This window comes from Hyperolius riggenbachi, chromosome 8 (assembly GCF_040937935.1).
Source record: "Hyperolius riggenbachi isolate aHypRig1 chromosome 8, aHypRig1.pri, whole genome shotgun sequence".
In the NCBI taxonomy this organism is placed as follows: domain Eukaryota; kingdom Metazoa; phylum Chordata; class Amphibia; order Anura; family Hyperoliidae; genus Hyperolius; species Hyperolius riggenbachi.
In genome coordinates, this window is record NC_090653.1 from 136761580 (window position 1) to 136785303 (window position 23724).

The 23724-nt window shown below is 44.2% G+C and overlaps 1 protein-coding gene across 1 annotated transcript; it reads right to left on the minus strand.

Moving 5' to 3' along the window:
* Window positions 1-1017: 1017 nt before the first annotated feature.
* VBP1 (VHL binding protein 1) lies at window positions 1018-22197 on the minus strand. The gene is made up of 6 exons (XM_068249613.1): window positions 22040-22197; window positions 12800-12924; window positions 12660-12726; window positions 8584-8682; window positions 7021-7159; window positions 1018-1393 (listed from the first exon to the last, which is right to left on the minus strand). The coding sequence occupies exons 1-6, from the start codon at window positions 22115-22117 to the stop codon at window positions 1323-1325; spliced, it is 579 nt and encodes a 192-aa protein (XP_068105714.1). The 5' UTR covers window positions 22118-22197; the 3' UTR covers window positions 1018-1322.
* Between the last annotated feature and the right edge of the window lie 1527 nt (window positions 22198-23724).

The window sequence follows — 23724 nt, forward strand, 5'->3', positions numbered from 1 at the left end:
GCTACTTTTGTTCTACCTTTGGCTAGAGATGGTTCGTGAGATGCTGATAATTGAGTTATTGCAAGTTTTATGATAATGTATGCACATGCTGTGTTTCAATGTCCCATTCCTGAGCTGCACAATATAAACACTGAGGCTATGTTCACTGTGGGTTGTTGGAAGTCCTGTGAAAGCAGGACCGCAACGGCGGGGAAAAGTCATATTGCATGCAATACATACAAAATATGCGTCACTGCAACGGTTAGTGCGCATATTATGCAGTACTGCACTGCATGTATCCTATTTACTGCAATGGAGTCTATCACATCGCACTGCTAATGCATCAATATGAATGCACCAGATCAATATAACTGCATCGCATTAGCAATGCGATTATATTGTCAGGCGCAAAGCACCGCCTCCAGTGGTAATATAGCAAAGTTTCCCCAACTCGAAATTATTAACACCTCATTAACCATCTCTACTCCAGTAATATCACTAGACTTTTACAGAGCCATTGGAGAAGCAGACTTGCGCTTAAAGGGAACCTAAACTGAGAAGGATATGGATTTTTTCCTTTTACAAGAATACCAATTGCCTGACTCTCCTGCTGATCCTGTGTCTCTAATACTTTTAGCCACAGCCCCTCAACAAGCATGCAGATTAGGTGCTCTGACTGAAGTCAGACTGGATTAGCTGCATGCTTGTTTCAGGTGCGATTCAGCCACTACTGCAGCCAAAGAGATTAGCAGGGCTGCCAGGCACCTGGTATAGTTTAAAAGGAAACATCCATATACATCTCAGTCAAGGTTCCCTTTAACTGACCCCTGGGTTGTCATGGTGATCATTGTATGTGAACAGTTAGATCACAATACCTTTCTGCAGTGGTACTACAGCCCAGGAGGTTGTCACACAAAGGGCCTCCAGAAGAGGTCCCATATTCATCCTAAGCAAACCAAAATAAGGCATGTACACACAGCCTGCAACAGCATTTTAGTAATATTAATAAAGCTTGTGAGTAGAAAAGAAAAAAAAGCATTGGCCCTTAGGGGGTTTATTAGAGAATACAGACATGGTGTGTCTAGAACTGCAAGTAAATGGTTGACACATTCCTGCAGAGAACATACAGAGAACTGTCCAGTCCCAATTCATGAAGTGGATGCAAGGGATCGGCCCTGCTTTTCTACCGATGACCAGAACATCTTGAGGCATGCATGATACTGGACTCAAATAAATAAAAAGTGCTTGCTTCAAGATCCATAGTGAAGAGGAAAGAAAGTGATACTGGATTCCCATCCCACACGTCTTAGGGCTTTTCTAAAATGGTTACGTGACATTTAAAACTATGCTTTGATTTTGGAGCCATCGTCTTTGTTTCTTCTTTTTACATCCCAGTTATAAACTCTAGCCATATCTGGATTGTTTGTTAAGGAAACCTCATAAAATAAGCAACAGATTTTTATAATTATAGCATACATTACACAGCCATGTTCCAACAATTACTTACAAGGAGTCCAAGATGCACAATAGCTTTTGCAAACCTCACATTTGGGATGCATGGAAATCAGAACATGCCATTGCTGACTTCCTTTTAAAGCAGACCAAATGTAAAAACCATTTTCAGCTTTAGATTTCTTGCACTGCAGCACTTCACACATTTATAACAGTTACGATGTGGAATATCTGGACTAGGCTGTAGTTGCTGTATGAAATGTAATCTTGACAGAATGCATCACCTCTCTCCACACAGCTCCAGATCTCACCATTAGGGATGGTCAATGAGATACAAATAGCGCCGAGCTAACATAGGATTGTGCAAATGTATACAGCTTGAAAATGGACCAATTGGATTCTGCCCTGAAGGGATTAAATTAGCCGATTGCGAAGCTGCACACAAAACTTGCAAAATCCAGCAGAAATGCAGAATTATTTGCAGGTCATGGATCATCCCTACTTACCATCTGTCCAGTCAGGGGTTAGTTGTCACTTTTTCTAAAACCTGTAAACTAAGTGTAGTCGGGCACAGAATGAAGGGGAGCCGAAGCTCAAGGGAAAGCCAACATTCTAGAGATTATATACTAAGAAAATGTCCAATTTACAGCAAGTCAGAAAGTCCACTCCTCTTGACCAAGTCTCTTGATACATCAAAAAAAAACAAACAAAAAAAAAACTCATGAAATGCATCTTTAAATATAAGCATTGCAGGAGAATAATAAGGCAGTACATGTCGCCCCTCTGCCATCATTACTCAGCATCGAACCACAAAGATCAGCACACTATTTGAAAATGCAAATCTTTTATTGCAATAGATATCCATAAAGCGTAAAACACGATCGACAAGTACCAGCCACTGGCAATAGGTAGGAGTTAGAGACTCCCCCTGTCCATCAAAAGCCTGCTAGTAACCATTTCCATATAGCTATGAGAGGGTTAGAGTCCATAGTCCAAAACTGTAGATGTTAAAACAAGGCAACAGACACTGGCCTAGAGCAGTCTCGGGTGTCCTGCCAGTCCTAAAGCTGACGAGGATGGGCAGGACGTCAAACAGCTCTAGGCCAGTGTGTCGCCTTTTTTTAACATCTACATATTGGACTATGGACTCGAACCCTCTCATAGCTAGAAAATGCAAAGTGATTTGCATTGTCAAATCAAGTGTGCTGTTCTTTGTGGTTCCATATATCAGTGCCCTGCTCGGTGCTCTGGTGGACATTGTGGTTCCTTGCACCACACTTTAAAAAAGGAGAGGAATGCGGCTGGGAACATTTACCTTTATATAATTACTCAGCAAACATACTGCTTTTAAAACAACTCTCTAACCACACAATTAGTACAACACTCTCCCTCCTGGGCTTTCACGAGAGGTACAGAAAGCGATCATTTGTGTCTGCGTTTGAATTCGCCTTAAATTAGGAACAACCAAATACTGCCAAACGCCACACTTTCAGTACCAAAGCTGTGGACAGGGTCAGGAGGAGTTCCCTTCTGGATCTTCACGTGACTGACGCTTCCCACCCCACGGCCTCCCCCAAACTGGAAGGATGTTACGGAGTCACACAAAACGCGCTCTGACGTGCAAGTAGTAGATCCCCCTGACCACGTGTACTGAAATGGCACTGAGGTATTCAGAAATATTCAGGTATTTTGATTCCTTATGCAGAACACTAGCTTTAAATACCAACACTCGCTCAAACAATTAACGAAGGATGGGACGATGTGGCGAAAGACTGTCACTTGAAAATAGAGTGCACTTCTGGACTCCTCCCAGGAATGGATATTGGACAGGTGTTCAGTACAATCTCAGGGAGACTAGAGTGGACTAGTTTGTTAACACTTTCTGTATGCAGGGGTTCATTTTCAAACATTTTAAATCGTTAAAAAAAAAAAAAATAATAAAGCTGCATCACTTGGCAAGCCTACTGGCATGTAACTACACTAGAATTTCAGTGATCCGGCATCTACGGGAGTTGCTATAGGCTGAAAAAAGGTAGTTTCAGGTTACTTTGAGAGTTACTATAGGCCTAATTAGTATTGTACACCTCATATTATAGCCACAAATAAAACAAATGAAAACAAAGACAAATTAAACCTAATAAGTTTTATTTCTATATACTAATCATATAAGTGGGTTTTTGAATCCTGCAAGGCGGATTTTTCAACTTCTTGCTTCAGAATTTTTGTTATATGACATTCTACTGTATTTTCTCTTTTTTTTTTTTTTTTAATAGCTTACTCCAATTTCTAAAGTTGTGATAGAGGCTACCAGGTTTACTTTCAGCTGTTTGGCTGTTTTAATATTTCCAGCTCCAGTAGCATGTAAATCACACATCTGAAACAAGCACATGGATTAGTGTGGTCTTAGCACCTAATCTGCATACTCATTCTGGGTCAGTGGTTAAGACCATTGAAGGCACAGCGTCATCACAACGGCCAATTACTATGGTTCAAAAATAAATAAATATGGCGGCTTTCATTTCCCTTTTACTAAAGGCTCACTTTAATGGGCACCTGAACAATTAAAACTGCAATACTGCATGATTTGTTTTACTATACAGGTGACCAGAACCCTCTCGGCTGGAATAGCTAGTGGCTGTGAATGGGGGGGCAGAGACAGCAGCAGCTCGGCAGAAGGTGAATCAGTTTCAGGCTAAAATCGATTCACAATCTGTTCGCAGTAAAGGCAGCCATACGATCCCCCTCTGATCAGTTTCGATCAGAGAGGGATCTATCTGTTGGTCGAATCTGATGGCAAATCGACCAGTGTATGGCTACCTTAAGTTTTAATTCAGTTTAAATGCGGATCCGAGATGAAAAACGAACTATAACAAGTAACTTGTCTATATATCTTATCTAAAGTTTAGATAGTTTACACAGCAAATCTAGCTGCAAACAGATTTAATAGAAAATGATTATTTCTTCCTGTGATACAATGACAGCAGCCATGTTTGTAAACATTACACAGAGGCAGGCTTATCTGCACCATCAGCACTCAGACTGTGAAAAAAACCTAATTCCCCCCCCCCCCCCTCTACCTCTAAAATCAATGGCTAGTAACACCTCCTCCCCCTGCCCAGACTAAGCTGCCATGAGCCCTTGCTACTGCCAAGGATCTCTGAAAACCTGTGGGCATGATTTATTTAGTTTATAGGGAATCAGAGTATTAAAACAAAAGCAAAAAAGTATTTGGCTTGAGGAATGCCCTATAAACAAAAGGAAATGAACACAATTATGCAATGAGTAAAAGTTCACCTCGGATCAACTTTAAGCTCGCTTTAAGGAACTAGAACATGGGAATCCCCATGTTTCATAAGACCACAGGTAAACATACTTGGACCCAATAGGTTGTATGAACAATAAAAGTAGTTAATCATATTGGAAAACTGCTACAAGCATCAGTGCTTCACAATTTAATGTTATCGTCTCATACCTCTACAGGTTTTTTTTTCCCATCTACCTCACTTTCTAAACTGGACTGAAGCTGGAGTTGCACTTCTCCCTGTGATGTACAGACTGTCCAGAAACATACCATCTTAATGCATGAGTAATTATAGCTGCGCAGAGCAGGAACTTGTTACTGATTTTCCAACACCTGGACTAATCTATTGATTTGCAGTAACTTCTTTATCACAGTATTTGTTGCTAGGGAATAGTTTTAAGTGCCAACATGTAAGCAAGATAAATACATTTTACCATTTAATTCCTCCAATTGACAGAACTGGCCAGTTTGACTTTTTCTCGGCAATGATAGAGTTTCGCTTTAAAGTGTACCTGAGGCAAACCTAAGAAAAGGGAAGCCTTTGGACCCAGCAGAGGTTTCCCACAGCCTCCTTGTTAGACTTGTGATGGTGAGGCACAACTGTACTGTGCTTATGTGAATACAGCTGCACAAGTGTGGAAGTAAAGGGTGATCAGAGAGCACCCTGCGGAAAAAAAAGCACAGAGACAACGGGAGAGCCAAAAGGTGTAGTAACAATGAATAGGGAGTAAAGGAGAATTGGTACTGACAAACGGAGGTTTCAAGCAGGCAACCAACCACTGTAGGCAGGTGGAGATACACAAACCCGACTCCACTTGGGTGTCCAGAAAAACTGGAACGTGGACGCTCTCTAGCGATAAAAAGGTATCCAAACGGCTATGGGGGTGGCAAGTGCACACCTGACCAATTTGGAGCAATGTTCCCCCCACAGGAAGGTGGGTAACACAAAGGAGGAAAGAGATGACCAGAGTATGATAAAACTGTTAAAAACAGTTAAAATTAAAAAATGGAATGAGGTGGCTTACCTCAATGAAGACAAATTCGTATGATTTGCAAACTATAATATGCACTAGGCAATGCATTTTGTGGGTCCTTGCCCACTTCCTCAGGCCGAATACAAAGCCAATTGTAGCTAGAGTTGGGAGCGCTCCTAGCTCTGGCACTGTAGTCGACCCGAGGAAGTGGGCAATGAACCACAAAATGTGTTGCCCAGTGCACATTGAAGTTTGCAAATCAGTCTTCATTGAGGTAACCCACCTCACTCTAATTTTAGCTGTTTGTCAACACAGTTATATTCTGGACGCCTCTTTACCCCTTTGAGCTGCACAAGTGACTGATACTGCACAGGTGCAGCACACTGCATTTCTCCATAAAGAGGATCACGGTTCCCATCACAAATCCAACATGCTCTTTGCAGATTTCTCACAGTGATGGATAGTAACAGCCATCGACTTTAGGTTCCTGTTTAACAGTTAGAATACTGCAATATTCAGGTGTTCACAAATTCATCATCCGAATGCAAAGTTGAACTTACCTGGGGCTTCTACTGGCCCCCTGCAGAAGTCCTGTGCAAAAATGATCCTCTGATCCCCCACGACGGCTTCGTTTCACCGATATGGCCACCACAACTGCGCAGCCCTGGCTGCACGCATTCTCATTCCTGTTCTGTTGCTCCCTCGTTCTACCTGTTCTCGTTCGCGCTCCTGTTGCCGCGAGCATCCTGCGCAGGCACACTATGAGAAGAACTCGTACCTTGTCTGCGCAGGACACTCCCAGAGACATGAGCGGGAGTGAGGATGTGCACGTAGGCACAGTTGCCCATCACCTGTGAAACGGAGCCGCAGTGGGGACAGGAGGATAGTTTTGTCCCAGCGTAGGTACAGGACGTCTGCAAGGGGGCCGGTAGGATTTTAAATGATCATGTATTTCATCCGGTTTTCTGTAACTGCTACTTGCCTCGCTTCCATGCCAACTTTACCACCAGGGCTTCAGGAGGCTTAACCAGCATGCCACATTTGTCCTGGAAACAGGTATGGCACATGCTCCTACTTACCATTTACCCATTTTTCCTTTATGGCTATAGCCAAGAAGATTGGCGGCATAGAGATAGCATAGCTTTCCTGGACCAAGGCCTCTGGGCAGAGTGGGGCTGATATTCACCACCTGTGAAGGGCATCATACATGGAGATTATTTTTGGTGTGGTGGTGAGTATGGGGCACTTTACCTGCTGGGAAGTGGAGACTCCAGGATGAAAACCCTTAACACACTGCTGCACTAAAAAGGATACTAACTTCTGTGGTGGTAAACTGATCCCGCAAAAAGTCCAGGTCCTCTTCAGTGGAATCAAGGTTTCTTGTAGCAGTTGACAAATTCTTCTCTAATAAAGCCTGAGCGTCATCAATATCATACTCAAGCATCACATTGGCCTAAGAGGAAAAACACAAACCCATTACACATTTGTAATAAATGTACACTTTGTATAAAAGTACATATGGCAAGGTAGGTTCTGTCCATTTTGGTGCACCAAGCAACACCACATTCTTCCTCTTCATAACAGCAATATGCCGATAACTTAAAAGGGGGCAAATAAATAATCTGGTGTCTATTGTATCCAGACCCTTCCTTCTACACAGGGATTCATGAAAACTTTAGTTTTTTTTTAGCTTCAAATTTGCTTTAACCGTACATTAAAGAGGAACATTAACCCAGGATTGAACTTCATCCTAATCAATAGCAGATACCCCCTTTCCCACAAGAAATCTTTACCTTTTCTCAAATAGATCATCAGGGGAATCTGTATGGCTGATATTGAGGTGAAACCCCTCCCACAGTGTGATGTCATTGCCATGGCAGTTTCCTGTCTGTGAACCTTGTGCATTGTATTGGTTTGTGTGTTTTTAGTTAAAGGGCAGTTTATGCCATTTCTTTTCATGTCTTCCAGAATTTAAGATCCCGCAGGCTCACAGTGGAACAAAAATTACATGGCAAGTATTACATTTCTTGATCTTTCTGCTATTTTTTTTTAACTTCTATCTTTACAATGTCTTTATTTATCCCCCTACTATCTTTCCTGTAACACAGGAGTAGGGAACCTATTGCTCGGGAACCAATGTGGCTCTTGATGGCTACATCTGACTCAGTTAGGGGCTGATTCACTAAGCTACAATGCTCAAGCAGTGCAGTTTAGCGTGAGAGCGCAAGCAAAATTTTCAAAGTAGAAATGCTACTGCTGTAGCTGCACTACTAACTTACTCACGGTCCCCCCCAAAACTAACGGCCATTCCAACTGTCCCACCCTGGACCCTGTCATGTCCTTTGACTTTATAGGATTAGAACCCCACACTTTGATTGGCCCAATAGGCCGTTTGTCACTTGACAGGCAGCCTTTTGGGCCAAAGTGCAGGGATCTCTTGCTACAAAGTGAATCAACTCAAGTCAGCTAGCTAATTGTACAAGCTGTTAGTTGGTATTTCTCCTGTCTGGTTCTCTGGGAAATTGCTGATGTTGCTGAAACTCAAGAGAAGCTGAAGACATGTGACACTTCTGCTGCCTGGAGGATCAACTGTGTACACATCACCATGGCAACAGGGATGTAAGCCCTTTGCTGCACATGCGCACTGTCCCAGTTTGAAACATTGTATGGCTCTCACAGAATTACATTTTAAAATGTGGCGTTTATGACTCTCAGCCAAAAAGGTTCCTGACCCCAGCTCTAATATGTTACCTCAAGTCTGCAAAGGGGTGAAAGCTCCACCTTTTACAAGCAGAACACAGTACAGCGGTCATAGCTAGAAATCTCAATCTATTCGTAGCTTCAGAATACACATTTCAGATAATTAGCTATACTTACCCCAAGCCACAAGCAGACTTTATCTGTAGGTGGCACTGATGCTTTACAATAAAGATTATCTGCCAATAAAAACCTTGTTTCCATCGGCTCTGTAGTGCCCTGCCAAGAAAGGAATTAATCAGTATATTAAGACTGTTATATGCATGTTATACAGGATTACAATGTATTATATAGCAGTCAAGGAAAAGAAAAAAAAATGCATAAGCACAAAACACACTAAGCCTGCCAGGTAGAGAGAGAGTAATATAGAACTCCAGACCATTAAAGAAGATATTCCATGCCCACAGCCTTCTCTTTATGGATTTCCCAGCATAACAGTTGTGTTCAGTCTACAGGTTACACAGCTAGTCAAATGACATCCGTTTCAGCTTCAGCTATACATCTTGCTAGGGTGTTTGCCTGTTCATATTCAGCAGTGCAGAGACAAACTCCATCCATCGGTTTTGATGGTGCCAACTAAGGATTAGGGCTAGTCGAGGAAGTGCAAATATGAATTTTAATTTAAAAAAGCAAAAAACACTTACAGAATTGTGTTTGTCCTTTTTCAAGCTGCATATATTTGCATAAGATCATAAAATCTGCATGACCGTAGATTTGCTTGCATCTTACTAGGAGTGTCTCACTACCGAATGGATTTGTGCAGGTAAACAATAAATTTGCACACGTTGCCAGACATGGCTTGACCCTATCGCACACATAAGGTTCCTTAAAACCACTTTCCTATATAGCAATCCTGTTTGGACTGCTATAGGGATATATATTCTGGGGGGGGGGGGGGGGAAATCAGCAAAGACCCCTATAGCAGTCGAAACAACAGGATTGCTATATAGGAAAGTGGTTTTAAGGAACCTTATGTGTGCAATAGGTTCAAGCCATGTCTGGCAACGTGTGAAAATCTTACTGGGAGTCCCTACTTTGGGCCGGTTCACACTATAGCACTGTGGTAAGCGCATTTGCTCAGAATGTGATCAGATGCACTTCCGCTGCGTTTGCATTGTCACCTGTGCACTCCAGTATTTCCGCCACTTTTCTCGCCGCACGCGCGTACTTGCTTGTCTGGAGAACAGGAAGCAAGGGGCTTCCTGTTAGATTATTAAAAAAACAAAAAACAAAACCACAAACGCCACACACACTTCATGTGAATCCTACTTGGCAACAGGGAGGATTCTCATTGGTCCAGATGACCCAATGAAATGCTCTATTGCAGGAGGTTTTTTTTTTTTTTTTTTTTTTTTTTAAGCAAACCAACAGTAAGGGCCTGTTTCCACTACACGCAGATTCTGCATGCAGAAAACTGACTCCAATGAATGCCTATGGGAAATCTGCATCAGAAAAATTGCGTTCAGTGGAAACAGGCCCATAGACATTCATTGGAGTCAGTTTTCTGCATGCAGAATCTGCGTGTAGTGGAAACAGGCCCTTAGGCCTATACCTATTGGTCACCGGACAACCGCACCGAATTTTGACAGGAAATGTAGCAGTTTTTTGCGCAGGCGAATCAAGCTTGCGGTCAGCATTTTGCCTTGGAGTTCCATTTGACAGTGGAAATTGATAACATAGGATGCATTTTGCTGCATTCCCTTAAACGCAGCTCTTTCCCCCGCAGTGGGAACGGGCCCTACAGACAAGGCTGCATTCTAGCGACAACCATGCCTGCTCACATGGCTAGAAGGCAGACTCTTCATCAATAGGCAGGTGCAGCAGAGGTAGTATGGCTCGTTTTGCTTACCTTCTATACTAAAGGTTACAATACACTTATAAATCAACTGCTCCAACACATTCAATCAAACCTTACCTAAAAGATTTGCATTGATAGGGGATGGGGCAGGAGTGGTGGTAGTGTTGGTGTTCGCATTCGGCACCAAGAGGGTGTTCGATTTCCAAACCACGTGGCGCCAAATTCAAATACCAACACTAGTGGTAGATCGACTGCCCTTAGCGCTGCACTTCATTGAACGATGCAACGCTGTGACTCAATTTATTTTTAATGGTCCATGCTAAAAGAAAATGGATGAGCTGTATGTGGTAGGGGTAGATCTCAATTAAAGAGGAACTGAGTGTTTTGCCACACCCAGCAATCTGTAATGGTACATACACACCTGCGATAACGATCGTTCGTTAGGAACGATCGTTCCGCAACGAACGATAGTTGGACGAGCAGAGCAGTAAATGCAAATTAGGCAACAGAGTGTAGCGCAGCGATTGTTATTGCAGAAACGAACGATCAGTGAAGAATGGTTGCGTGCGCACACGGATATGACGTAATTAATGTTTTACAAAACATTTGGATTAACAGCAAGATGTTTGGTTTTTTTTTCAAAATTCTCACAGAACGATCGTTACCAAACAATACACCGGAAATATGTAGGTTCCAGCTATATGCGCAGTTGCGCACTACATTCTGTAACGATCATTCTCGCACGATTGCTGTACACACCTTTCTTTAACAGCGATGATCGCGCGATAGGCTCCAACTTGTTGGAAAATTCGCTCGTGCAATGATTGCACTTTCCTCGCTCTCCTTAACGATCGCTTCTGATCGCGATGGAAAGAACGTTATGCAATTGTCGGACGAGCGATCGTTAATTGGTGTTTACGAACGATCGTTATCGCAAGTGTGTACGCAGCATAAGTGTATAGCCAGGTTTCGAGAAGTAGAAGGGCCTGCCAAGGCCCAGTTTTATCTAGTCTTTCAAACAAGTGCTTAGAAGAACCTTAGTTGGTACTGTGTCAAAATTGTATGGGGTTTATGGCTGTGACCCTTATTAGGGCAAAGTTTTTATAATTTCCTATCCTCAGTGATACTGTGACAGAAAGGGAGTTGAGCCTTCTAACAAGGACACAGAAAGCAATAAAAACACCAATATTTTTACACTTTCCAGCACTACAACTTTTATAGTTTAAAAAGGAAACCCAAACAATGGAAAAAAAGCCATTTTAACTTACCTGGGGCTTCTACCACCCCCCCCCCCCCCCCCCCCTGCGCAGGACAGACCGATCCTCTAGGCCCCTGCAGCGACCCACTTTCGTTTTCAGGGACTCAGGAAGTCGATGGCCACTGCGCCTGCATGGACCTGGCCGCACATCCTTGATCATGCTTCTATCCTGTACTGGACACACGCAGCCAGGGCTGCACAGGAGCAATAGCCATCAACACACTGAGTCGCCGAAAATTAAAGTGGGTCGCTGCGGGGGACCAGAGAATCAGTTTGTTAGGCTTTTAACAAATGGAGAATAGTGACCCACGATTGCATCCCCCATGCCAATTCCTTCTCACCTCCAGAATTATAGGCGATATCGATAGTGGACGTACTTGGGCTGAAATATCCTAGTACTAGGTGAAAGGAACAACATTTCTCAATAAGGCACTGAACAGACATGGAGTTCATGGAGTCACATCTGAGCAGCCATGCTCCAACACAGCAAATCAACAGTTTTTTTTGCCAGGGGGCAACACCACCGCATATGTGCAACGACACGCACGGTGTTAGAAACGTTATTTCGGCTGCAGTTTCATACTAGCCTATATCCTAAACTGCCTGACAAGCGTGCTTATTAGCCATCTGTACTTTTATGTTAAACCTTATATAAATGTACTCAACTTGGAAATGGACCAATGAAATGCAGCAGCTGAGGTACACCCAGATCTATAATTATGCCTCAGTTTTCCCATGTGTGACAATTTCAGCACCTCATACACACTGCTCCTCTTATAAAGCATGTCATGCCTTATCTGTACCATGTACCAAACACACACAAAATTTATCTGTACCATACGCACACAAATTTGGCAACTACCTACAAAATAAAGACACAATGGCTTGGCTCTAGCAGGTCAATGTAATCACCCAGTTTGGTATGTATCCTGGATACACTAGCTTCTGTGAAGCCATCATCTAGGCATATCCTGCAGGTGGGGCAGCCAGAAAAAGCTGCATACATCATATAGCATACTGCAAACATTGTGTGGAATCTGCACACATAACCCATGCCCTTGCTTCACCCAACTCCATGTCCAGTCTTTTGGCAGGCATTCTACAGGAAAAGAAATGAATACATCAAGAAGCAACATTTACCTTTTTCTTCTGCATATGCTTTAAAATTTCTAATGTCTGTTTAATATCTGGGATCTGGCTCTTTAGCCTGTCACAAAAGAAAACAAATTTAATTTCTTGCAAACTATGTATGGTATTTTCAGAATTAATCAATCACATACCTTCGTTTCTTCTGAGAAAGATTTAATTCCATAAACTTATATTTTTGATACTGCTCATCCAATCGTTTAAGTACTGCGTCAGCCGTCTCATTCCCAGGTTTCTGCATAAATGAATCCACATCTTCCTGTGACAGGACAGAAACATCACCACGTTTATCACTGATGCATGTCACTGTATACACTGCTCTAACAAAAATGGTAGAAAACAAATGCTCAACCTCCCAGAAAGCCCCAGTGACTAGATACATTTATGATTTATATTTTTCCTCAGCAATAACTAGGTGCACTGATGCGAAACCCCATTTACACATTACAAAATTTGAGTGCCCTTTCTAATACTGTGAAGAGCACCACAACCCTCAAACTGATTTCCCTTCCCAGGGCTCCTGCAATGTTAAAAGAAAACTGGGGGGGGGGGGGGGGGGGTTATAAAATAGTAAGGCTATGTTCACAGTGGGGGCATCTTAACGCCAAAAGTTGCACTGCAATAAGTTAATGTAATGTTCAGTCCATAAGGTACGTTGGGCTCCAACTGCACTACAGCATCCCAACACTGCATACTGTGCGTTACCGCTTTATAAATACAATAAATAATAATACCTTAAAGAGACTCCGTAACAAAAATTGCATCCTGTTTTTTATCATCCTACACGTTCCAAAAGCTATTCTAATGTGTTCTGGCTAACTGCAGCACTTTCTACTAACACAGTCTTTGTAATAAATCAATGTATCTTTCCCCTGTCAGACTTGTCGGCCTGTGTCTGGAAGGCTGCCAAGTTCTTCAGTGTTGTGGTTCTGCTATGAACTCCCCTTTATGCACACTGCCTGTGTGTTATTTAGGATTAGAGCAGCTTCTCTCTTCTCTCTCTTATCTTTTACAAGCTGGATAAATCGTCCTCTGAGCTGGCTGGGCTTTCACATACTGAGGAATTACAAACAAGGGCAAAGCTGTTTGCAGGAAGAAAAGAGCAGCCTGAAACTTCAGTGCATGGGGGAAAGAAACACACAAATGATCTCTTGAGATTCAAAAGGAAGGCTGTATACAGCCTGCTTGTGTATGGATGTATTTTCTATGTGTGGACATACTGTACATCAACCTACTTCCTGTTTTGGTGGCCATTTTGTTTGTTTACAAACAAACTTTTAAAAACGGTTTTTAACCACTTTTAATGCGACGAGGAGCGGCGAAATTGTGACAGAGAGTAATAGGAGATGTCCCCTAACGCACTTATGTTTACTTTTGAGCGATTTTAACAATACAGATTCTTTTTAACAGAAGCAATGAAGCATCCCTTTCATTGACTAGGTTTTACTGTATGGAACGTAAAGGTCGCATAGAGACTATGATCTCCAGCATCCTTACGTTCGGCCTCCCCTCAATCTTGCCACTGTAGCCCCCCCATTCAGAACTCTGTGGGATCTCCAGTGCGCATCAGCTGTCCATCCGTGGAAGCTGTCACTGGAACCATTCCGAGTATACTCGGTTCTGATTGTTTACAAACTGTGCATGCATAGAATGCTCTCAACCATGACAGCTGTGGACATCTAGGGATTAGCACCCCCATAAGTAAGTGATCCCTTACCCCAAAAAACACACTATTTAATAAACCTTCCTTAGTGGGGAGATTCCTTGGATTCCCCTTTTAACCTACCCAGGTGCTCAATTTATTGGGGGGGGGGGGGGGGGAGGAGAGAACAGCTGTTCACATGCCAGACACATCTGAGATGCCTTAAGTGGCTACCTCAGCTAAGTTCCCCTTAACATGGATAGAATGCTATAAAAAAGGCACCAGGCAAAGCTGGGATTTGTGTGTTTTTTTTTAAGTGGACCTGACCTCTTGCACAGGACAGAAGGAAAACAGAAGTGCATCCTGTATGTATTTAGAGAATTCAGCCTGTCTAATCCCCCCCCCCCCCCCCCCCCCCGTCTCATCTGTGTATAATCACAAATTGCAATTTGATCTCTCCCCATGTCACCTAGCTGCCATGGCAGATTAACTCATTTGGAAGCAAAAGATGTTAACAATAGGTCCAATTCCATGAAAGCAGGAAGTCAAAACAGTGCAAATATTTTTATGCTGTGCAGCATCTTTTAGAGCAGAGTGGAAGTTCTGAGTTCAGGTCAAGGAGGAGGAGGAATTTGCTGTTAGCTTTTTTTTTTGCAAGCGTTCAGAGGACTGCCTGCCTGCCTCATGACGACACGCCTGAACAATCACTCAAAAACATTCTTAAAGGAAACAAGCAAATTTGGCTGCCCCGTGATATATTTACCAGCGGCTTCCTCCAGTCCCTTGAAGCTGACATGTCCCATGCAGCATCTCTGCTCGCAGCCACCAACCCAGTGTCCCCTCCGGTACAGAGGCCAACCTCGAGGTCATCCTTTCTGCACCTGCGTGAAGCGCTGCTGTCAATCAAGTCCATGTTTTCCACAGCCTACTACACCTGCGCAGTACACTGCGCATAACATGGACTTGACTGACAGCGGCGCTCACGCAGTACAGGCGGTCGGCCTCTGCACCGGCAGGGACCCCGGGCAGGCAGTTGCGAGTGGAGATGCTGCGAGGGACATGTCAGCTTCTAGGGGCTGGAGGAAGCCCCTGGTAAGTATATCTTGGGGAAGCCAAATTTGCTTGATGATTCCTTAACCACTTGCCGACCGCCCACAGCCCATGGGCGGCGGCAAAGTGGACGCCTAAAGGACCGCAATACGCCTTCAGGCGGCGCGTCCTTTAGGCATGCCGGGGGAGCGATCGCGTCATTGATGACGCGCGCTTCCCCCGGCAACTGGCTCCGCCCACCCGCCGTAACATCCCGCCGGCCATACGGAAGCGCCGGCGGGATGTTAACCCCGCGATCGCCGCTACAAAGTGTATAATACACTTTGTAATGTATACAAAGTGTATTATACAGGCTGCCTCCTGCCCTGGTGATCCCAGTGTCCGAGGGACCACCAGGGCAGGCTGCAGCCACCCTAGTCTGCACCCAAACACACTGATCTGCCCCCCCCCGCCCACTGATCGCCCACAGCACCCCTCAGACCCCCCCCTGCCCACCCCCCAGACCCCTGTTTGCACCCAATCACCCCCCTAATAACCCATCAATCACTCCCTGTCACTATCTGTCAACGCTATTTTTTTTTTATCCCCCCCCCTGCCCCCTCCTGATCACCCCCCCACCCCTCAGATTCTCCCCAGACCCCCCCCCCCTGTGTACTGTATGCATCTATCTTCCCTGATAACCTGTCAATCACCCGTCGATCACCCATCAATCACCCATCAATCACCCATCAATCACCCATCAATCACCCATCAATCACCCATCAATCACCCATCAATCACCCATCAATCACCCATCAATCACCCATCAATCACCCATCAATCACCCATCAATCACCCATCAATCACCCCCTGTCACTGCCACCCAACAATCAGCCCCTAACCTGCCCCTTGCGGGCAATCTGATCACCCACACCAATAGATCGCCCGCAGATCCGACATCAGATCACCTCCCAAATCCATTGTTTACATCTATTCTCTCCTCTAAACACCCACTAATTACCCATCAATCACCCCCTATCACCACCTGTCACTTTTACCTATCAGATCAGACCCTAATCTGCCCCTTGCGGGCACCCAATCACCCGCCAACACGCTCAGATTGCCCTCTGACCCCCCCTTATCAATTCGCCAGTGCATTAATTACATCTGTTCTTCCCTGTAATAACCCACTGATCACCTGTCAATCACCTGCCAATCACCTATCACCCATCAATCACCCCCTGTCACTGCCACCCATCAATCAGCCCCTAACCTGCCCCTTGCGGGCAATCTGATCACCCACCCACACCATTAGATCGCCCGCAAACCCGCCGTCAGATTACCTCCCAAATGTATTGTTTACATCTGTTATCTTCTCTAAACACCCACTAATTACCCATCAATCACCCCCTATCACCACCTGTCACTGTTACCTATCAGATCAGACCCTAAGCTGCCCCTTGCGGGCACCCAATCACCCGCCCACACGCTCAGATTGCCCTCAGACCCCCCCCCCCCCCCTTATCAATTCACCAGTGCATTAATTACATCTGTCCTTCCCTGTAATAACCCACTGATCACCTGTCAATCACCTGCCAATCACCTATCACCCATCAATCACCCCCTGTCACTGCCACCCAACAATCAGCCCCTAACCTGCCCCTTGCGGGCAATCTGATCACCCACCCACACCAATAGATCGCCCGCAGATCCGACATCAGATCACCACCCAAGCGCAGTGTTTCCATCTATTCTCTCCTCTAAACACCCACTAATTACCCATCAATCACCCCCTATCACCACCTGTCACTGTTACCCATCAGATCAGACCCTAATCTGCCACTTGCGGGCACCCAATCACCCGCCTACATGCTCAGATTGCCCTCAGACCCCCCCTTATCAATTCGCCAGGGCATTATTTACATCTGTCCTTCCCTGTAATAACCCACTGATCACCTGTCAATCACCTGTCAATCACCCCCTGTCACTGCCACCCATCAATCACCCCTGTCACTGCCACCCATCAATCAGCCCCTAACCTGCCCCTTGCGGGCAAACTGATCACCCACCCACACCAATAGATCGCCCGCAGATCCGACATCAGATCACCACCCAAGCGCAGTGTTTCCATCTATTCTCTCCTCTAAACACCCACTAATTACCCATCAATCACCCCCTATCACCGTTACCCATCAGATCAGACCCTAATCTGCCCCTTGCGGGCACCCAATCACCCGCCTACACGCTCAGATTGCCCTCAGACCCCCCCCTTATCAATTCGCCAGGGCATTATTTACATCTGTCCTTCCCTGTAATAACCCACTGATCACCTGTCAATCACCCATCAATCACCCCCTGTCACTGCCACCCATCAATCACCCGCTGTCACTGCCACCCATCAATCAGCCCCTAACCTGCCCCTTGCGGGCAATCTGATCACCCACCCACACCAATAGATCGCCCGCAGATCCGACGTCCGATCACCTCCCAAGTGCAGTGTTTACATCTCTTCTCTACCCTAAACACCCACTAATTACCCATCAATCACCCCCTGTCACTGCTACCTATCAGATTAGACCCCTATCTGCCCCTAGGGCACTCAATCACCCGCCCACACCCTCAGAATGCCCTCAGACCCCAGCCCTGATCACCTCGCCAGTGCATTGCTTGCATCTATTCCCCCCTCTAATCACACCTTGAGACACCCATCAATCACCTCCTGTCACCCCCTAGCACACCTACCCATCAGATCAGGCCCTAATTTGCCCCGTGTGGGCTCCTGATCACTCGGCCAAACCCTCAGATCCCCCTCAGACCCCCTTCCGATCACCTCCCCAGTGCATTGATTGCATCTATTTTCCCCTCTAACCACCCCCTGAGACACCCATCAATCACCTCCTGTCACCCCCCTAGCACTCCTATCCATCAGATCAGGCCCAATACAACCTGTCATCTAAAAGGCCACCCTGCTTATGACCGGTTCCACAAAATTCGCCCCCTCATAGACCACCTGTCATCAAAATTTGCAGATGCTTATACCCCTGAACAGTCATTTTGAGACATTTGGTTTCCAGACTACTCACGGTTTTGGGCCCGTAAAATGCCAGGGCGGTATAGGAACCCCACAAGTGACCCCATTTTAGAAAAAAAGACACCCCAAGGTATTCTGTTAGGTGTATGACGAGTTCATAGAAGATTTTATTTTTTGTCAAAAGTTAGCGGAAATTGATTTTTATTGGGTTTTTTTCACAAAGTGTCATTTTTCACTAACTTGTGACAAAAAATAAAATCTTCTATGAACTCGCCATACACCTAACGGAATACCTTGGGGTGTCTTCTTTCTAAAATGGGGTCACTTGTGGGGTTCCTATACTGCCCTGGCATTTTAGGGGCCCTAAACCGCGAGGAGTAGTCTAGAAAACAAATGCCTCAAAATGACCCGTGAATAGGACGTTGGGCCCCTTAGCGCACCTAGGCTGCAAAAAAGTGTCACACATGTGGTACCGCCGTACTCAGGAAAAGTAGTATAATGTGTTTTGGGGTGTATTTTTACACATACCCATGCTGGGTGGGAGAAATTTCTATGTAAATGGTCAATTGTGTGTAAAACAAATCAAACAATTGTCATTTACAGAGATATTTCTCCCACTTAGCATGGGTATGTGTAAAAATACACCCCAAAACACATTATACTACTTCTCCTGAGTACGGCGGTACCACATGTGTGGCACTTTTTTACACCCTAAGTACGCTAAGGGGCCCAAAGTCCAATGAGTACCTTTAGGATTTCACAGGTCATTTTGCGACATTTGGTTTCAAGACTACTCCTCACGGTTTAGGGCCCCTAAAATGCCAGGGCAGTATAGTAACCCCACAAATGACCCCATTCTAGAAAGAAGACACCCAAAGGTATTCCGTTAGGAGTATGGTGAGTTCATAGAAGATTTTATTTTTTGTCAAAAGTTAGCGGAAAATTGATTTTTATTGTTTTTTTCACAAAGTGTCATTTTCCACTAACTTTTGACAAAAAATAAAATCTTCTATGAACTCACCATACTCCTAACGGAATACCTTGGGGTGTCTTCTTTCTAAAATGGGGTCATTTGTGGGGTTCCTATACTGAACTGGCATTTTAGGGGCCCTAAACCGTGAGGAGTAGTCTGGAAATCAAATTTCGCAAAATGACCTGTGAAATCCTAAAGGTACTCATTGGACTTTGGGCCCTTTAGCGCAGTTAGGGTGCAAAAAAGTGCCACACATGTGGTATTGCCATACTCGGGAGAAGTAGTACAATGTGTTTTGGGGTGTATTTTTACACATACCCATGCTGGGTGGGAGAAATACCTCTGTAAATGACAGTCTTTTGATTTTTTTTTTTTTTACACACAATTGTCCATTTACAGAGTTATTTCTCCCACCCAGCATGGGTATGTGTAAAAATACACCCCAAAACACATTGTACTACTTCTCCCGAGTACGGCGATACCACATGTGTGGCACTTTTTTGCACCCTAACTGCGCTAAAGGGCCCAAAGTCCAATGAGTACCTTTAGGATTTCACAGGTCATTTTGCGGAATTTGATTTCCAGACTACTCCTCACGGTTTAGGGCCCCTAAAATGCCAGGGCAGTATAGGAACCCCACAAATGACCCCATTTTAGAAAGAAGACACCTCAAGGTATTCCGTTAGGAGTATGGTGAGTTCATAGAAGATTTTATTTTTTGTCACAAGTTAGTGGAAAATGACACTTTGTGAAAAAAACAATAAAAATCAATTTTCCGCTAACTTTTGACAAAAAATAAAATCTTCTATGAACTCACCATACTCCTAACGGAATACCTTGGGGTGTCTTCTTTCTAAAATGGGGTCATTTGTGGGGTTCCTATACTGCCCTGGCATTTTAGGGGCCCTAAACCGTGAGGAGTAGTCTGGAAATCAAATTCCGCAAAATGACTTGTGAAATCCTAAAGGTACTCATTGGACTTTGGGCCCTTTAGCGCAGTTAGGGTGCAAAAAAGTGCCACACATGTGGTATCGCCGTACTCGGGAGAAGTAGTACAATGTGTTTTGGGGTGTATTTTTACACATACCCATGCTGGGTGGGAGAAATAACTCTGTAAATGGACAATTGTGTGTAAAAAAAAAAATGAAAAAATTGTCATTTACAGAGATTTTACACATACCCATGCTGGGTGGGAGAAATAATACACCCCAAAACACATTCTACTACTTCTCTTGAGTACGGCAATACCACGTGTGGCACTTTTTTGCAGCCTAACTGCGCTAAGGGGCCCAAAGTCCAATGAGCACCTTTAGGCTTTACAGGGGTGCTTACAATTTAGCACCCCCCAAAATGCGAGGACAGTAAACACACCCCACAAATGACCCCATTTTGGAAAGTAGACACTTCAAGGTATTCAGAGAGGGGCATGGTGAGTCCGTGGCAGATTTCATTTTTTTTTGTCGCAAGTTAGAAGAAATGGATTCTTTTTTTTTTTGTCACAAAGTGTCATTTTCCGCTTACTTGTGACAAAAAATAATATCTTCTATGAACTCACTATGCCTCTCAGTGAATACTTTGGGATGTCTTCTTTCCAAAATGGGGTCATTTGGGGGGTATTTATACTATCCTGGAATTCTAGCCCCTCATGAAACATGACAGGGGGTCAGAAAAGTCATAGATGCTTGAAAATGGCAAAATTCACTTTTTGCACCATAGTTTGTAAACGCTATAACTTTTACCCAAACCAATAAATATACACTGAATGGGTTTTTTTTATCAAAAACATGTTGTTTGTTCACATTTTTCGCGCTGCATGTATACAGAAATTTTACTTTATTTGAAAATTGTCAGCACAGAAAGTTAAAAAAATCATTTTTTTGCCAAAATTCATGTCTTTTTTGATGAATATAATAAAAAGTAAAAATCGCAGGAGCAATCAAATAGCACCAAAAGAAAGCTTTATTAGTGACAAGAAAAGGAGCCAAAATTCATTTAGGTGGTAGGTTGTATGAGCGAGCAATAAACCGTGAAAGCTGCAGTGGTCTGAATGGAAAAAAAGTGGCCGGTCCTTAAGGGGTAGAAAGACTGTGGTCCTCAAGTGGTTAAAGGTGATCATACATCAATCGACTTGGTAGCTGATTGACTATACAATTCCATAACATCTGTGCTGCCAAGAGCATGCCCAATCGAAGATTTGACTAATTCCAAGCCAAAATTAGGCAAATGTATCAATCGGACATGCTGGGAAATCTCAGGCCAACATGGTCCATCATGTGCAGTGAACAACAAACACGACAGAAACCCTTGCCTACTGTCCCTCCCAAACAACATGTGAGGCACATGGCAGAAGATTCCCAAAAATCTCATGCTGAAATTGATCAGGAATCAGTTTTCAGTGTATAGGCAACCAGCAGATCTCTCTGTCTCTTGGTCAGATCTCCCCATACATTGCCTGATGTATGGAAACCTTTATACACTTGCCTACACTGAAATAACACATCTAGCTGCAGGGTAGAATGAATGGAAGCAGCTGCTAGGAGTGACCACATATGTACATCATGGTGCTCGCATAAGAGACGCTGCCATGTATGGAGACGCCGCCTAGGTAACCATGATGACCATCACGCTGCGCTCAGACCCGCTACACTAATGCAGCCCTACGCCCACACATACACGGGCACCGAAACCAGGCCTCTCACCACAAACACCGCCTCCGGGATACCGAGGTGTGTTCTCTTTATATCTGCCGCACAGCCACCCTCATTGGACGCCGCCATCTTGAAACCGATGCGTGCCTAACGTAGCCGCGCTTTATTCTTACAAGCGCGGCGTGCTTGTAACCAAGCCCCGGAAAGCAGTGATTGGCCGAGGTCTGTAGTAGCTTCTCTAGCTTTGGACATGCCTACATGCCGTAGGGAGTGGCGAGTCTGGGCACAGTGGGCAGCGGCACGGCAGCAGTAGGCGAGGCGACTCAGGCAAGCATGGCACTGAGCGTGAGCAGCATCACTAGCTGTAATGAGCATCTGCATCTATCAAGTCAGGTATATGGAAACCTGGCTAAAACGAGCAGTTTTAGCCAGGTTTCCATATACCTGACTCGATCGATGAACCTCAGCGAGTTTAGGAAGCAGGTGTAATTTGTATGTTAACTTATGCAGAGTTGACTTGGTCCAATCAAGTGCAGGAGCTGATGCAGATGCATTTCATTGACCATTATTATTATACAGTACAGTATATTGTTTTAGCTGATAAAAATTTAAACTGGGATCTTTATTCTAAAAAATGTCATTGTTTTTAGGAGTAGAAAGATAGATGTATTGTTTATCGCATCAGTTTATATTTTCATCTCTGTTTTCCCTTTAGGACAACTATCATAAAACACTTTTTCTATACTCAAAAATGTGCTTCAATGTGATAATAAAAAGCATATACGCAAATGAATATGTTGGCACTTTATGAATCAATAATAAAAAGCACAAGCAATGCTGAAGTAAAAAAATCTCATTAGTGGGAAGTCTCTGGATAGTTTATAGGCTTCCAACTGAGTCCGTTTAATTGCATTTCACGAGTGAGTCAAATCTGCTGTCTGGGAGTGTGGCTGTAAACTAGCAGATCCGCAGAGGGCAGGCGCGAGTAAGGGCGTCTGCTCATGCCCAGTAGAAGAAAGTTCTCATGCAGAGAGGAATAAAAGTGGCGCATGAGCAGCTTCCTTCCACTGAGCATGCGCAGACGGTACTCATGTATGCTCTGTGTAGATATGAGCTGCAGAGCATTACCCGGGTCTACATTCCAGTGTGGCAAAATGACAGATTTGCTAGATGTGCTGCTGAGCACTGTCATGAGGAGCAAGATGTGAGACTGATGACCTTAAAGAACAAGTGACACCCATGCTAACCTAGAAATAAAAAACACATATATAAATAGATAAATACTACTTCTACTTGCATAACAGATGTATTGTGCTATCCACATAATGATTCCTGTTAATTTTATAAAAGAAAAGCAGAAAATCCTATTCTAGGCAGTGGCCATCTTGCCAAGCTAATGCTGACATCATATCCTCCCTGACTCTTGTTTTTCCCCCTCCCTTCTCTTGCTCATTGTGTATGCATTAGCTGCCCGCCTCCCAGAGTCTTCAGACACTCCCACTAAGGTGTATACTAGGAACTACACTGTCTTATCCTCCAATCTCTAAGTCACCTCAGCCTTGCTTGTAAACACAAGTGAGCAGAGGTGTTTCAGATAAGAAAGGTAGGCAGGGAAATAAATGGAAGAGGAGGAATATATTATAGATAAAAATAACTCCCAGCATTCAACTCTTTGGCACTAGGGCCAGTGCTCATAAAGTATGTGATAACTCCAAACCATAACAGCAGAAAATGTT